General features: G+C 39.3%; 1 protein-coding gene across 12 annotated transcripts in view; it reads right to left on the bottom strand.

The window, feature by feature from the left end:
• The window catches only part of EHBP1 (EH domain binding protein 1), a 204,976-nt gene that overhangs the window by 97,678 nt on the left and 88,972 nt on the right, over positions 1-18,326 (bottom strand). For all 12 annotated transcript variants that reach the window (XM_071424399.1, XM_071424450.1, XM_071424418.1 and 9 more), the window contains 2 exons: positions 12,827-13,079; positions 6,359-6,542 (listed from right to left, as the gene is read on the bottom strand). In XM_071424399.1, coding sequence (XP_071280500.1) covers positions 6,359-6,542; positions 12,827-13,079 — 437 coding nt within the window. The remainder of the gene's footprint in view (positions 1-6,358; positions 6,543-12,826; positions 13,080-18,326) is intronic.

The following is an 18,326-nucleotide window of genomic DNA, read 5'->3' as shown; positions in this document are numbered from 1 at the left end:
GTATAATAGTGTGTATGTATATATATATATATATATATATATATATATATATATATATATATATATATATTTGAGTAAAATCAGAGGTCCACAAGAAATCCACCTCCAGATTACTGTAAGCTAATGCTTTTGAGTCCTCTGTGAGAGTCACCTAAGACCTGATCTTACAGAGAGATGTTTGTTTGAGGATAGTCCATGTGACACAAAACAGCACCCTGTCAGCTGCATGGCACTACAGTCAGGCCAACAGCTCTGGTAATTTATCCGTGTTGGATGCAGCTGTGAACTTGAGGAAAAAAAAAACCAACCAACAACAAATAAACCACCACAGTACAAAATCTGGTTCAAGAGATCAGCTTAGCACCATACATAAGGAATTCATGACAGAGGGAAGGATCCCATTCCCTGCTCCTGGACAGCACTCAATAGTCACAGAAAGCAGTGCCTTTTGCTGGCCCTTGGCTCAGCACACAGACTGGCTCCCTGCAGAGCAGAACATACAGTGTGGCATGAGCCACCATGTGAGGATCCATCCATTCCATCCAGGTGATACTCCAGCTTCTGGGACAAAGAGAGAAGTAAGGGGCTGAAGATGGAAGCAACTCAGCTCTGCCTCCAGTCCTGGGCAAAACTCCTGCTACAGAACATTTGGGCAAATTGTTGAGGGTTTTAACCCCCAGATTCTGAAGGAAGCATCTCTCTTAGAGATACTGTGACTATAGAGAAGCACCTAAATTTTTGACAGCATGGGCACAAGATACCTCAGTCAGAAGGGCAGAAAGCCACACACAAGAACATGGAAAGGCTTGGTTTCCTCTATAGTCTTGATGTCCAACAGTGGGTTGGCACCAGTCACGGAAATAATATGAGGGCAACATAGTAAAGTTCACAAACGCCATTTAAAACTCATGAAAACAGTAATAAGGAATTGCTTAAGTATTGGATTAAAAATGGAGCCTCTTTTACTCTTTAACACTTGAAAAGCAGCGAGTTGAATGACTTTTCTGTGCTTCCATATGATCCTCTCACTATCTCTCTGTTCATATTATGTGTGCAGCTTGTTTTTCTTCCTATTAATAGAAAACATGTCTTTGGGCTGCATGTAAAGGCAGATTTTCTTAGAGTGGCTTTTTTTTTTTTGCTGAAGTTCATTACAGTAGACATCCTCCAATTCTATCCAGTACCTTCCAGGCCTTGCTTGGGCTTGAACCATCTATCTACATAGGGAGTGACAAAGATCTCATGAGAAGAAGCTGTACAATTCCTTGGCAGCAAATGTGAGGCTGAAAAGAAGCAAAATTATTGAAGAAGATGTTCCAGAGAGCTGGGAAGTTCTTATGTGAATGGACAACTGGAGATACTTTTGATGCCAAGAGACAGTGAGAGATCTTCATCTCCCATATGAAATTTACTGTCATTCCTCCACTCAGCTGCATTTCTGTGCCTGTGTTTTAGGATGAAGTCTTCCTACTGTTTCGACACATAGCATTGATAATCTTGAGGTAAATAAAAGCGGAGAAAACAAGCAACTGGAGACTTTAGGATCTCTGATATCTTGGGAGCTGTGAGGGAATCTGTCACTTCTCCCCGTTCCACTAAACCTACCTGTTTTGTCCTCTAAGCATTTATTCTGGTTTAGAATAAATGAGAAGGAGGAAAAAAATTACAGGTTCCTTCTTGTTCCCTGGAGAAGTATCTGAAAATTTCTCTTCCTTGATAAGGAAGTAATTTGTACCTCCTTTGCTGCTTGAAGGGCAAACTGTCTATCAGGCAGAAATCTTTCTGGACAGCCTGAACATCCTGAAGCATCGCAGATACACAGCAGATTACCAGGGATACTGGATTGAGATGGATTACTACATGTCATGCAGAAAGTCATTCTGTATTTCCTGTAGATGTTTCATTAGAGCTTAAATCAGCTAGCTTGTCTGGCATGAGAGAGCAGATTATTACTTGGCATGCAAAACAATTAAGTTTAGTTTTAAACTGAGAGACAGAGAGAGCTTTAACAATGATGGTGACAAACAGAGATGTTACTATTGGCTTTGGACTGCCATGTGAATGTGTATTCTCCTCTTCCACTGACTTAAAAGGCCATCACAAGTTCTTGTCTAAAAGCACCAAAACCAATTCCTGTGTTTTCATGACTACCAGCAGTACCATGATCTTCATAAAGGCAAAAATGGTGTATACAATAATGATAGTCTTAAGCTGATTTATCATCCTCTCCTGGTGCCATACACTTTCATCAGTTGCAAGGCATAACTAAAAATCCATTCAAAGTAAACTTCAAAAAGCATCTTGTGGTCTGGTATCAATTTTATGTCTGTTCATATAATCTTGTATTGCCAGAGAAAGATCTATCCCCAGGATGGAGTGCAGGAGTCTCATTTACTGGGAGATTCTGGGCAGGCAGCTGTGAGATGGAGCTCTGAGAGCTCCCAAATCCCAGGCAGGCAGCTTGTCAGCCTGCAGCAGTTGCTCTGTAAGGAATGTGTTTAACCAACACAGGCTTCCAGACCCTGAAGATGGGAGAAAGGATGTGAAACCAAGCTGGATTCACCAAATACAACAAACCTGTTCACTTTCCGTAGTTTAATGGTAATGGCAGAAACCTGATGGATTCATGAGGAATCAACATGAGCTTTGGCTAAAGTCTGGCAATAACCTGAATACACCAAATCCCAAGAAAAGCCTCTCTCAGAATTGTTTCATGAAAGTGAAGGACATATGCTATCCTTCAAAGGAGTCAATGAGTAAATGTCAATCCAGTGCAAGAAGTATTTTCTTCTAACATTTAAATATAACTCTATGGTTGAGGATGCTTACCTGTTTCCTCCTCCCTAGTAAATAATTTTTTACTTCCTACATAAATTCAGTAGCATTCCTGCCCCTTCATTCTCACAAAGACAATAAAATCCTTGATTTTGCAGCGACAGATTGCTTTAGCTCCTCTACTATAAGATACAGGTGCCAGCTCTGGGATTGATCTTCTTTCAAATAAATTCAACTCAACACAGAGAAGAGAAGAAATCCGAAATTGGCTGAGATTTCACCCTGCTGAAGTTCATATGTATATTTTGCAATCAGATAAAACAATGATGAGCACTGATATGCATGCTATGTACTGGTCTGATACCACATTTTGAGCCTGAGACCACATTTGTTTTCCACAAAGTCAACAAGTGGGAGAAATTTGAAGTCTCTATCACCTCTGTGAAAGGCAGAACCTGGTTATCCAAACCATGCAAAGAGTAGTAACAGATGTGTAACAGTAACAAGCCCAACAAAGCTTCAGCACTGCTGAGCTTGACAGCACTGTAGCAGTTTGATGACTGAAGAGCTTAATTACAGCTTTGCACCTTGTCAGACTCACCTAAATAGAGTCAGCACACCATAGTTTTCAAGTCATTTGAGATGATTAACTGTGGGGTAACTCCAGATCTCAGACTCTGCATTGTAAACTCTCTCTGATGACTCAGATTAATTTGGAAGAGATACACAATACAGGACAGAATTAAGATATTCCTTTAGGGAGTGTGAATAGATAAAAAAATTTGAAAGCAAAACTTCCTCCAAACTCAGATATGACAAATACTGAGCTAATTCTGTGGGCTGAAGAGCTGGACCTTTATGGAGTGTTAAACCCTGTCTTATCTAAGACAGGTAACTGACCCTTCCTCACCAGTACAGCTGACAGAGGATCTCCAAGTAGCAAAAGGACCTGCTCAAGGGGAAGACACTGAAGAGGCTTGGAAAGGGTTTGCTACTACAGGTAACTGACTGCTCATCACTCAATAAACTTGTTGGTGTGTAGATGGCAATGACAGTGTTTGTGTTTTTTTGGATTCAGCCAACGTGATGAATGCCACTAGCATGTGAAGGAAAAATGAGCAACAAATATTCTGTCAAAGATTTGCAGAGGAGCTTTTGGAATATTTTCCCTTAAACTCTGAAGTTCTAATATTAATGCTGTGTATGTGTAGTTTAAAGATTAGCATTTCTGCTCCACAGGCACTTCCTATGACAACAACCAAGACAGGGAACTGAACCTGCTGAAAACACTTAGCCTCTGGTACAACTCCCAAAACTTTCTGCACACAGCAAACTTGGACAAAATACTGACATGATTTAACTTCCTTTACCTAAGTTTACCTCTATAGGACTATTCCCTTACATAAGGGCATGTACTAAGTTCATGTTTGTATAGCGCCTATACTTTTGGATGGAAGTTTTTCCAGAGTTGCTAAACATTTTCTCTATTATTGAGCAATAATAGAGAAAGTCATGTGTGCCAAAGTCGTTTGTGCCAACACTCCAAGTCCCACCTGGGCACTATTTTGTACTGTTCTGTGAGAAAACGGTTTCTTTTCTTTTAAATGCCAGTACTTTTCCAAATTTCAAGAAGCATTCCAAGTAAAGTGCTTTTGATCTGAGTGCAAAACAATTCAAGCACAGAAAAAAGACTAAGCTCACAGAAAGCTTTCTGCATTGCAAGTGACCGTACAATATTTTAACACACCCACTCACCAAAACTTTCCACTGTAATATAATGAACCAGGACATAACATCTGCTTTGGAGTCTTCCCTAATGCCTCCTATCCTCCAAAATCCTGTTAACAAATTAATTAAAGCTTTCCGATAAAAGAGCATGTGAGCACTGAGCTCTGCTTTCCCTCCCAGCCCTAATGAAAATCAGTGTTTCAGCACATGGACCTCTGCTGATCTCAGCTGTGCCTCGGGGTCAGGGGCAGAAAGGTGGGCTGCAAGCAGGCAGGCACCAAAATATTCACCAAGTAACACCACACAGAAAAGCAGGAACTACCTGACTGTCCATAACAGCACACTCTTCTCAGCAAGTTTGATCCTGAATCTTTTCTAAATCAATTCCACCTTTCAGACACTCTAAAGCTTCATCTAGGGCAGACAAAAACTGCAACAACCAAACTTGGTAGTAACATGTTATTATTTCAGCACAGCAAAGACACATATGAAGCGGAGAGACACATTTCCTTGGATGCGTATCTGTAAAAACACACTTCTCAAACAATGAGCAAGGGGGACACAATTTCCACCAAGCAATCTGATAAAAATCTCCACAGATGTCTATTCACAGCCTTGGTAGTACCAGAAAGCTTTGCTTTGGCCATTTTGCTTTAACCCAAGAGCCGGAGTTCACCAGAAATGAAATAATGTGTCACTTTTCATGCAGAAACTCATACAGAAACTCCAGCTAACAGGACTGAATCCCATTTCAGAGCATTATAAAACTGCTGTGCTTTGATTTCATATATCCCTGCTTGCGGTTTTGCATATGGAGAATAACTTGTGAAGTGTACTTGTAGTCTCACTCCACTGTTTTGTTTTGCAGTGAGCGGACAGAGATTAGATTTCTGGTCTCATACTCTTTAGCCTGACTGAGTGGTAAAATGACAACAAATCAGAGCCTGAGTGGACAAGGACATGTGAGCAATCTGGCTAAGTAATTACACAATGAAATGACAGGTATGACAAGCAGCTTCCCTCAATTCTGAAACTGCAGTACAGTAGCTCTGATTCAAGGCAAAGCAGATGATAATGTGCATCCATTGGGCAAGACACACTGGAAGGGAGGCTTTCTGTCCTCATTTTCCTGCCTTTAAAACAATGTAAGACATTCATTTCTAAGAAAGGTCCATTAACTTACACTATTAAATGTTTATTTTGTTTAAAGAAAAAGCACAAGCATTGCTAACTGCTGAAAAACTGGAGTTGAAATCCATACTGACAGAAGTTGGCTGTGTAGTAATAAAACACCCACAGCTCTTCCACTGAAATTAACTCTAAACAGCTAACCTAGTTAGCTGTTAGTAAACCTAGTAAACCTAGTAAACAGTTAACCTGATTTAAAGTAGACTTTTTTTTTTTATTACTTCAACATAGCTTTGCAATTGGACATATATAAATCCCAATACAAATATATAGTACTAAGCTTTTAAAACCCAGATTTATGACAGAAATGTGGAGACAGACTCTTCAACGGGGGCAAGGCTTAGGAGCATTAAAATAGATCAGGACAAAGCACTGTTCAACATGATTTTCTTCCTTCTCCATGGCATATCCAGCTGTCCTGTAACACTGGTTACTAGAAGACTCTTTTCTTTGAAACTGCAGTTGCTGTTACTGTTGTCATTAAATCCTTAAAGAAAAAAATACCAGCTCCTACATTGCACCCTTCCTATGAACCAAGGGAACAGAGACAAGCCAACACCTTATTAAGCACTGGCAAAGCTTTCAAGATGCCTGCAGAAATAAACAGGATGTTTACAATGCACAGAAAGGTATGAACAAAGACAAAATTTTGGTATGAAAAGCTTACCTTAGGAGAGGAAGAAAGCTCCCTTGATGCAGGAATTGCTGACATGTTCTCACCCATGCCCATCTCTGTCTTTGGCAAGAGGTTTGGGGGTTCAGGAGCCTTTCTTTTCATCTTCTTTTCTGGTTCTTGCAGAGCAACTTTAATTAAAGCAGGGCTTGATTTTGGTTCATAAAATGGATTTGATCTAATTAAAAGAAGGGAAACACATTTCTTTGCTATCTCCTTGGAAATAAAACCAAAAATAAGACCTGCTTAGGAAAGTCAACGACTAAAATGCTTTTATTATCCCACATAAGAATGTTTTACCTTTATACACTTCTAAATACTACATTTTCATACAATTGAAAAGTGAGTTACAACAGCTAAAACTGCATTATTCAGTCACAATTTCCATAATTTTTATGAAGTCCTGTAAATTGCAGAAGTTTTATCAACTGCATAAAGCTAACTCTCCAATTATAATTCCCTATCTATCAAAGAGTGATCTGATTCTATGATAAGATCAAAACCAAAAAATGTGCGTGAAGCTGCTGGGTGTTTAGCACTCTAATGAACAGGACATAGACATTTTGATTAGAACAACTAAGAAACAGGCAACTGGTACAGCCATGCTCCCACAGGGCTTTAGAGGCTCACTCTGGGCTGTCCAGTTTTGGAAAGTTTGGCCTCCATGGGTACATTCAGCCTCCAGTGTATTTCAAACTCTGAAGCTTACAGATGCCACACCATTTGAAGAAAACACCTTAGGGAATGGAACAGAGTAAGAAAACCACTGACTTGCATATATCTCTCTGCAGACCAGTAGGCATCACCTGTCTATTTTGAAACTGGTTTTTATAACTAAACCTTATTTGAGAATGTTACAGAGTAAACATCCTCCACCAAGTAGATGCAGTCCAAAGAATTATCCTTAACTTGGGTGTTTGTGTTCCAACTCTGCATTTGTACCACCTTAAGTAAATACCTCCATAACCAAATCCTGCCAAATTTTATGTTAGCTTGATACATCAAATATCAATCAATCAATAATATATCAAATAATGACTTCTTCTACAGCAGCTTTGTATCCTGCTAAGGATACTTAAGGGAATCTTTTTTGCACTGAATTATTTCATTATTAATACTATTTGCTTTTCATACTTTGCAATCCAAAACTGGATTAGTTAGTTATGAAATGGATACATTAATTTATTCTTTTCTAGTCCCCCTTTCCCCTGCAAGATACATTTATCACATATCTCAAACTATGATTTCCAATAATCTATCTGCATACAGTTATCATATGCAGTGTAGCCAACCACAACAAATAACCTCAATCCCTTGAAGTCCCCTAGAAATCAGTTCTGGATGCAAACACTAATGCACTAAATAAGTCTACCTTAGATCTATTCACAAATTCCCTCTCAGGATAAGAGTCAGGAGCTAGTACACACTATTTTTAAGAACTACAACAGCAGTAAAAACCAACTATTCATCCAGTTGCTTTCCACACAACATCAAATTTCTCTCCTTCCTTTGTATTTCTAGTATAAAAACATCTTTCAGTCTCACAGACAAACTTTAGACTTTATTTCAATGCAATTTACAGTAATCCTGTTTTCACTGAGAAAAAGCAAGCAATTAATAACTCACACCACAGAAATCTATTTTTGAAAGGCAATGTTTACCAAAGCATGTAAGTGAAAATCAGGCACAAAATCTCCAGATCTTTCTAAGAATCTGCTGCTTCTGTTCCTTACAGAAAAAGATACCCAACTCCTGAAGCAAAAGGAAAGACTAACACTAAAATAACTCATTTGTTGACTGAAGGCAACTTCCAGGTGCTCCCACTTTGCTGCCCATCAAGTGCAAAGCCACCAGCACAATCAAAACTAAAGGCAACCAAAGGAACAAGTTAAATGGAAACAGAAGGGTGTTTTCCATGGGAGGCAGTAGGAAAAGGAGGCATTCAGGCTGGAGTGGAGAATGCATCCAGCTGTCAGTAGCTCTAATTTAGCTGACAGCCCAGCTCAGCTGCCTTCAGACACCAGAGAGTTCAAAGGGAGGTGAAAATGAAGATAAAAGAGATAAAGGCTGAAGAACAATGCATTCTATGGGACAGCACAAGGTTTTTATTTAGTTCCACAAGTCGGCCTTTAGAACAGCCAACAGGCACAGCATGTTTGGCAGGAATTTACCTCTGAATTAGAAAGGCGTATATGTAAGGTGTTAAAATTATTTTGGTGTGAGAAAAACCCCAACACCTTATCAATGAGAGTAAACAGGTCTGCAAGAACCATCTTTTGAATTTTTAAGCTGCAGAACTGCTTGCACTGCAGGTGTCATCCTGAAAAATTATCCTCTGTACCCATCAGAAGGAAGTGCTAAAAGGACTTTTTCCTCTAGAGAAGAACTTGTTTGAAAGCCAGGCTAAACCCTCACATTTTGGTCACAGAAACAGACACAGGTACATGCACAGAACAGATATGCACATGTGCTACCTTCTACCTTCCTCTCTGCACTACTCTTAATTTGTCTTACAAAAATTGAGCAAGATTTTTGAAAAATAATGTTAATACATAAAAAACCCAACCAAAACGGTTCTGCTCTGAACGAACTATCAAGTTTGAAGTCATGAGGATCTGATATACGTAGCAGAGTTTGGTCCAACAGCTTCCACATGGCTCTACAACAAATTAAACATCTGAAAAGTCTCGTGGAAAGGAGCCTTAGCTAGAAAATATTAAAGCACTTTTTTCTGAGGTCAGCCCCATATTTACTGGTTCTGTGAAGTTATTCAATGGCTTCACATAAAATGATTTGTCTAAAAAGACACTAGGCTGTCCTCCACAAAATTTAAAGAATTCAGACCTGACAAGATACCTGGCATTAAACTCGCTGCCAGTGTGGTGGCTTGTGGCTTCTTGTGCAACAGGCAACTTCAGCAGATGGCAACTCGATAGCCTTGCCAATTACAGTGCATAATTCTAAGCCATACAATGATTAACAAGATAAGAAGCCACAGAGCCAAATGATATTGGAAAGCAAGTTTTATTCTGACCAATTTAAAAATTTTGATCAGTCTTACCAGTTAGCTGAAAAGAAATTTAAAAATAAACATTTTACTGAGGAGGAAACCCAAAGCTGTCAGCATGGCAGGCTAAAAGGTCAGGCAATTTTGCCAATCAGAAGAACTAAGGTTGAAAGCATTATACATTAAGCAGTTGTGAGCTGTGCTATTTTCAAATAATTAACTTCACAAGGTGTGCCTAACAGGTAGATATTCACTAACAGGTAGATATTAATGTATAAAATTCAAAAAGACAAAAGCAGACTTTTACACTATCCATGAAATGTCCAAACTAACAAAAGGACAAACTAACAAAAAACACAAAAATGTGTTCCTTATCTTTAGCTAGGTATGAGAATTTAGCCAGAGGAAGTATGTTTTGAGAGCACAGTTTTGCAGCAGAGTAAATGTACTGGCTCACCTAAGTCCCTCTGTGCCATGCAATGCCTCACGATGCTTATGCTCGTGACTGTGCTTTGTGTGTGTTATGAAGCATTAGTTGTCTTCACAAACATTACTCAAATACATTTCAAAGAAGCAAATAACCCCAGGTAAATCCTTCACAGAGGTGCACTGAGGCCAAGTACCTTTTACATTATTACAGTGAGAGTCTGTTACAAAACTGGAGTCAGAGTTCAGCTCTTGGGGCACTTGGTGTAAGCTCCGAGTCCAGAATCAGAACTAGGGATCTGCCAGGGCAGAGTGGGACAAGGGTCCTGATGCTAACTGCTGTGTCCATGCTCTCAGGACACAGCACTGCACTCCACACAAAAGGTAAGGGGAAAATGCCAAGCAGTACATTAAGTGAACTCCAATTAAACATTAAGACATAGGGGTAAAAATACATTGTATTTCCTGATAATCAATAAATCAGGAGCCTTCCATTTCTTCCGTTTCATGCCTTCCACCTATAGGTTCAAAAGGACAGCCCTTGAGCAGTGGTAGTCAAAAATGAAAGAGAATTTTTAAAAACTCAAAAAACAAGATGTTATGAGAGAGGTTGAAAATAACATGCAAAGTTTCCTATTCTCATGATATGACTCAGTTGTTCAGCTTTGTCTTGAATACACTGCTCAGGCCAAGTCAACACATCTTAAAATAGACACATAGCAGAAGAAATAACAGGGTCCAGAGACGGGCGGTGGAAATGATTAGAGAGATGAAGAGACTTCTGTATGAAGAGAGATCGAAAAAGATAGCAGTCAGACAAGTGACAAGGAAAGGTGAACATGCTAGAGACAGACAAGACAACAAATGTTTATGGCAGGTAAATCAAATATCACTAATTGCTGTTTTGATAAGCCAGCAGAAGAGACGGTATGGGATTGGAATTTTTTTACAATCAACAGAGGAAACACATTGCATTAGAGATCTTGTTTTCTTGTGGAACTCTCTGCCACAAATTGCCACGGAAGCCTAGACTTCAGTAGGCTTGGAAGACGATTACCCACTTATGCAGATAATAAATGCATCAATATTCACAGTAGGTAAAAACAATACACACCTGGACATAAACCCTCATGACTGAGAGCACTCAAAAAACCACCAATTGGCACTGCCTGTAAAAATTCTGCATTTGGTGCTCACCAGATCATGCCTTAGCAAAAGCTTTCTACTTAAAAATTTGAAAATTAAGGACATTAGATGAGGCAAAATAGTGTTTGTAGAGGTCATCTAATATTACATGTCCTGTGTTTCTAGACTGGACTTTTATCATTACACTCATTCCTCCAGAGTGTTTCAGTATAAAGATTCAAGGGTTCTCCTTGCCACATCTCTACCCAATGCACTCAACAAATGATCTCCAGGTCTTTTTGTATTGCTCCTGTAACTTCAGAAGAAAATGTGGAGAGGAAGATTACTTTGGGGGTCAGGACATAAAAAACTTTTGTAAAGGATGTAGAAAATTGATTTTAAAGTGTTTACTGACTATCCTTCCATCTTCCCATGGGACACTGTTTTATCATGAAAATACATACCAGTTTTATGTTCACGTAGAATCCACCTATGTATTAACTTTATCTTTAGGGAAAAAAACAATGAAGAAAATTGAATTAAAACAAGAAGGAGGCTGTTGTTAACCAAGGGCTAAAGTCCAGTACACAGCAAAAGGAAGGGTTACAATCCTGCCACAAGCTCCTTTGGCATAGATGTGCTTAGGGTGGAAATGGAAGTAGAAACAGTAAACAGAGAAAATTCTTTACTTGCTCATCCATGCGGCTTTTTCTCTTTCTGCTCCTTTCAATCTTTGCTGTCCTCTATACCTGTATCTTGGTGGATGTAAAATACACACATTTTTATTCCCTACAGATTCTGGTGACCAGGGAATGACCAGGAATGCCTGGTGTGGCTGTCAGTGTGATCACACTGTGCTCTGAAGACACAGCAACCAGTGATGTTTGTTCAGGCACTGTCCTGACAAATGGAGCTGGCAGAGGCATCATTCCCAATGCCCTTTATTTATTTTTTATTTTATTTTTCACAGACCAAACATCAATATTAAATTCACAGCTACAGAGCTTTAAAAGGAAAAAACTGCAGAGCCCTTCATGTTTCTATTAGGGTGCCTGGGAATCCTTCCATTTCCTAGACCACAGCTATCTACAGAGAAACAGGAAGATGATGATACCATACCTCTGTTAATATTGAAGCAATGCAAATGTCATGCCATGATAAATCTCATTAAATAATGTAAAATTAAATGTTAATTAGAATTGTCTGTAAAATTGCTCAGATGTAATCACCATAAGCTGTCTCATGAGTGGTGTGGTTGGTGACTAATGACCACAAACAAGGATTAAGGATGCACCTTCCAACCTCCCAAGGAATTGCAAAAAGCTCTCCCTTCCTGATAGTTTCTATACTGTAATACAAGGCAGTCAGTGTGAGTTTATAAAAGTTTTATGTGTGGTCATGCTGAAAGAAATAACCTAAGTAAATGCATATGGTGCTATTGTTCCCATATATATTCAGTTCATGAGATTCTCAAAAATGTGCTATGCAGATTGCAAAATGCTCTTCCTTTTTACATACTGCATCAAGATAAAACAAACTCCCTGTTATCATTGGCAAAAATTATTATTTTTTGTAGTAAAAATAATGGCCCAAGGCCTTGCTCCTTTGATTTCTGGCTCATTTGCAATTGTAAGGGCATGAAATGCCAGAAAGGTCCCAGACTTATTCCCTATCAAGTTGTTTGCTATCAATAAGGCAAAGGAAAGTTCCTCATTGACCATGTTCAGCTGAATAGCATGTCCTGGGGGTATGGTATTTCCTGCTGCTGAGCTGCCCAAGGATGAGTCTGTCCTAAGGAGATGATTAAGGATCACCATGGTTCAACCCAATACACCTCAAGATTAAGCCAGGGATCCCACTACTAATGCCTGCAAAGCTGCTGAAAGATGGAGAATCATACTTACTCATCCAGCTCTTCCTCCTCAGCTTTAGAGGTATCTGCATAGAGGTATTTGCTCATATCCACTGGCCTGATGTTTTTCCTTTTTGCAGGTTGTGGAGGAGAATCTCTTACAATTCCAGGTGCTTCAGGTGGGTGATCTGGCTCATCAAATGGGTTTAGGTACTCTGGGGCATCTTCATCCTTGAAGGGATTGTAACTATCAACATAGAAACTTTCTTCTGGCTTTGAAGATGAAGCTCTTTCAGGGTGAAGTTCTACCAAATAACAACAACAAAAAAGAAAATTAAACAGATTTAACAAATTAAAAATTTGAAACCATTTTATCAGATCTTTATATTTTAAAGGCATATGAAAAGGTCTGCTTCTTAACTCTCAATACATAAAGTTATAGTCTTCGGTGAATTTTCATGCTTGTTTATTCCAAAACAGGTCTTTCAAAAGGTCTTTTAATTTAGACTATATTAATTGAATAGGCTTCATTTTCTCACTTACTACAGCTATTTCAACATCAGTTGTTAGTTGTCTTATTTGTCATAAAAATGGCATCACAACGGATATAAAAACATTTTCACAAACTATTAGCCAATTTGTGTCCTAACAAAATGTTCCCAATTATTGATTTGAGCTTTTAATAAATAAAAAAGACATTCTGTATTTTATAATAATACTGGATTTAAAAATGGTGATAGTAAGTAGGTGGCCTTTTAATTTCTTAATATTACTGCACTAAACATCAGCTATTATGATGAGTAATACATATCAAAATATGTATGACCAGTAATTACATATCAAAATACATGTGCCCCTGCTAACAATACATAATCTCACTGTAAAAATGGATTTAAATTAACCCTAAAGAGACAGATAATCAAATCACTCATCTTTTATTCCGGCTGTACAACAAAAAGTTGTACAAGCTGGAGCTGCACGCTGTTCTCTGTGTACTGTCCTTTCTGCAGTGTCTTATTCTACACTGAATGGCTTCTGCATACTGAATAATGCCAATCCCCATACAGCAATACAACATTTGTAACAAAGACAAACAGGTAATGTTAATTTTACTGTTCTTGCAGCATCAAATAATCAGCAGCTCTGTTCAATACCAGATGTGATATACTTTCAAAATCCACACAAATAGGAACTTCAATGCAGCGTCATTAAAACATAACTTTCAATAACCATATCTATGTTATTCTTAATGACAAGTGTGTGTTTTTCAGAGGTATGGTTACTAAACTGGACTAAACATACTTTTAAGGTTGACAGAGCAACTCTAAAAGTTATTTGTGACAAGAGTCTAAAACATAAAAAGATGGACTTCCAAGTGGATTTTTCACTGAAGAAATATTTGGGAAGATGAACTCTCTAGTCAGACAATGAACAAAGGGAAGCACTGTGCTTAGGTGAGCTTGGATGGATGAGGTACCAAAGCTGCTAATCCTGGCAAATTGCTAGAAAATGTGAGAGTTGTCTACCCTGCCAGCAAACATCCAGCTCACCCTGAACCCAGCCATTAGCATAGCCCAAGGTGATGGAAAGCCCTGCCCCATGCAGTGTGACCAGCTCTAACTTACAGTGTGAGCCAGAGCCATTCCTAGCTGGATAGGAATATGATCCCTGACTTCACCTCTCTATGCACTGGACTAGTCACTGGATCAGGGCAAAGGCTCAGAGCAGGAAAGGCTTTAGCTCTTCTCAGGACTACAGAGATCCACCTGCAGCCTGTGGAGACCCATGCTGGAACATGATCATACAGACAAAGAACAGACCCATGCTGGAACATGACCATACAGGAGAAAGTCAGGGAGTGTGTTTGCAGTATGTCAGCTGTAGTGCACGTGTTCACTGCCACCCCAGAGTAAATGCTTATCCCTTAAGAGAAGGGAATAAACTACTGGGAACTTATGCTGGGAGAAAGTGTAGTTACTGCACAGCAGTTTGTGCATTAACCCTAGGTTATGGGGTGATGTGATCATAAGCCCACATCCTTTTAAGAAAGCTGTTTCAGAGCAAGCCCCAGTGAAATAACATTGAAAGTCTATAGCTTAACTGACAAGGGAGGAGAAAGCATTCAAGGCAGAAATTCTTAAAAGCACAAATATGATCAAATCAAGCAAGAATCCCTCAGAGTACTACAGATGAAATAGAGCAGAGCCCAATATCTAAAATGTATCTGTTCATTTATTTTAAGCTAAACAGGAAAAGTGGTTCCATATAGACATAGGTCATTCTAGTGTCCAGTGCAAGTGGTCAAGGCCAGCAAAAGCTTCATTCTGCTTGCCCTGAGATGTCCTCAGTGTGGGTATTTGCAGCTGAGCTGACTCCTTGACACTCAAAGCTTACATGTCCAAACTGTTTTTAAAGTCAGGGGACACAAATCCCACCCTCACTGTATACACAGGATATACTGTACACACCATGCCTTGAAGCTCATGGTAGTCAGAATACTACTCAAATATTACCCACACATTTGGTGATTTGATGAACTAGAGCAAGCAGAAGTGCTCTGGAGATGTGTCCTCAGAAGGCAGTTCCATACACAAAGCAAAAATAACTAATGAAATGAAGAAAAAAAGGACTAATACCTTGTTCAAATAGTGTGGCTTATTGACAAAGCTTTAACCAAACTTTTTACTACTTTAAACTTTGCTCAAATATTAGAATATTTTATCAAGAGAGTGGACAACCACAAATAGCTGCTTCTGCAACTCCATATGATGGATCATTGCACCTGCACATGAATCTGTTGATAAATACACATTATCATATCTGAGAGAAACCTGATAACACACAAGAAGGAAAGTCAGTAATACATCCTGAAGTTAAAAACATTCAGGGAAAATAATCTCTTAAAACTATGTTGTAAGCTTTTATTTTTAATTTGCTTTTAAGTGTCTCCTGGAAACAATGAGTTAAATGCTTGTTTAAATCTGATAAATTTTAAGGGGCAATGCAAATGGTTTTTGCAATTCTTTCTATTTCAACACTGGATCAGGTGCTGTAACCCTAACTATGACAAAATTCTTTCTCTTTTTCATAGGCTCAACAGGAACTACATGTCTGGCCTTACACACACAGTGTTACGTGTAAGTGCTCAGACACCTCTGGCTTGTTATTAACTAAAATATTTCACAAAATCCTACATACAGGCTGAAATTAAAAAAGCTTCTAAAATATCATTCTCAAGACACTTTTATAGGCAGAATTTTGTAGAGGCTTAGCTAAAACCCACTTAACTTGGCTACTCATTCTGTCTACTTTTGCCATCCAGGATACCATTTTCCTCCCCCTTCTGCTTCCTTCAATGTTCCCAAAGGGACAGAGGGTTCCCACAAGGGTCCCCACTTGAACCCAAACAGGTTCTCTCCCATGGGGTCTCTGAAACCCTTTAGAACAAGTTTTCAAGCCTCTCCATAAGAAATTAAGTTGTTATGATGATGACTCAACAGCACTGCTCTTAAAGTCACACCCACGGTCACCTGTCACTTTTCTGTAACAGACTCATTTTCTCAAAGAGTTAATGATGCTCAGAAGTGCACTTTGGCAGGCTAAACATACAACAGCTTATAAGGGGTCTATTTCCCTCTTGAAGCTGCTTTTACATTCTGAAGGCAGCACAGATTCCCCTGCTTTCCTTACATCATTCATCACCGCTCCACAAGGACTACAGTCTCTACATTGATATAAATTAAAAAAAAAAAAAAAAGAAAAAGATGCTTGCAGTTTGGCACATTAAGGGTCAAACACAACATAATTTTGCATGATTAAGTAATAAAGCCACAGGGGTAGGAGTGACAACAAGAGAGGTAGAAGTATTACTCCAGCAGAAGCACCAGCTGCTCTTGTGCCAGATTCTGGAAACATTACTTGCCCTAACTCCACTGAGAAAGACTGTTTGTGATCATAATCACTCTGGCACTACCTATCTGCACAATCAGCCAGAGCATCTCCAGAAATCACCCTGCCCTTCAACCCACTTGCCTTTTGTAACACAAACATATTGTGACACATCCCTTAAAACCAAACAAAACCTCCACCAAAACATGGCACGTAGCGCTTTCCCCTTGGCAGAGGATGAAAGCAGCAGCCACATGTGAAAGGTGCTGGGTTACGCCACGGGCTGCAGGCACACGGGCACCATGGGATGGGAGCACCCAACAAACAGCACCAAGCAAAGCTGGAACTGCCCAGTGCTTCTAGAAAGAGAAAAGAAAGACTGGCATCCCCATACACCACTGGTGATTTTCTGATCCTTTTATTCATACACTCACAACACACTGCTTTTCATGAAGAAATAGAAGGGATAGAGGCACCATTTTCCTCTCAGTTGGTTCCGTGCTGCTCTGTGCGTAGGAGTACCCTGGAATGATTTGGGGTTTGCTGCTGCATTGTAACACTGTTCATTTTCAGAGTAAAACATGCTGCAGGGAGCTCAGAAGTCCACACACAAGGTGATGAAATACGCTGCTGAAGTAAATGGTGGTCTAAATGACAGGGGGTACCAGCAGAGAGTTACCCTCATGTTTCATGTGTGTTGTATAGGTCATACACAACTTAAAAATTTGTATTCCCTACCAAATTAAAAACAAAAAAAAAAAACTTTAGTGATGAAAGAATGTTGTGGTTTTTTTACTTTCATTTGTTGCACATGTTGACTTCCCCAAGTAAATATTCTGCACAGAAATTAACTGATTTTATAATTCTGTTGCACTGTGACTAAAAATCCAAAAGGCTGTCCTCATACGATCATGCAAAGGTAATCTAGTATAAAGCTGTAGAGATATAGTGTTCAAAAAGATTATTTTTGATTTTCCAGGATTTCTAATGTCTAGCTGACCTAGTAGATACAGAGGAAATAAGCCTCAATTTGACATGTCAACCAAGAAACACATCTGAAGATTTTTTGAGGTGACTTGTTGATATGCCCATTCACTCTGCTGTGTGTGTAAAATCATTGACACTGAGGACTTTCTAAATCCCAGCAGCATCCAGAGCCAGCTTGCTAATGACCCTCTGCCATGCCACACCTACAGCATGCACTCACGCCTCTAGTTTCTCTCCACCCCACATTCCCAGGGTTAAGTGATTATGGGATTAGGAAGATAGAGGGAAAGTAGCTGGTTTGTGAACAGGCACAAGAAATATCTGTCTAGGAAACAAGTATCTACTGGCAAGTAATCCTCCTTTCTCTATGAGTGACTGTCAACACATACATATTCATACTCTGGGTAACTCTGAGCACACACATTACAGGCTTGATAGGAATATCCTTGGAATATCCCTGCCAAATAGCAATTCATGCCTCCTCACATCTGATGGCAAAGTACTTATGAAAGGAGGCTCCAGCTGGCTGCTCTGCACGTCTTGGGGAAATTAAGTAACAAATTCTAGAGAAGAATCGGAACTTTCGCAAAGTCTAAGTTCCAGATTATGCCTTGTCCAGATAAAAAGATAAAGAGACTAACATGTAAGTGAACAGAAAAATACTTCATCCCTGCACA

The sequence above is a fragment of the Agelaius tricolor genome, unplaced genomic scaffold, assembly GCF_023055355.1.
Source record: "Agelaius tricolor isolate 1412-34295 unplaced genomic scaffold, bAgeTri1.0.p SCAF_1, whole genome shotgun sequence".
NCBI classification, from domain to species: domain Eukaryota; kingdom Metazoa; phylum Chordata; class Aves; order Passeriformes; family Icteridae; genus Agelaius; species Agelaius tricolor.
The sequence above is the reverse complement of the archived record's forward strand: the minus strand, read 5'-3'. Positions and strand labels throughout refer to the sequence as shown.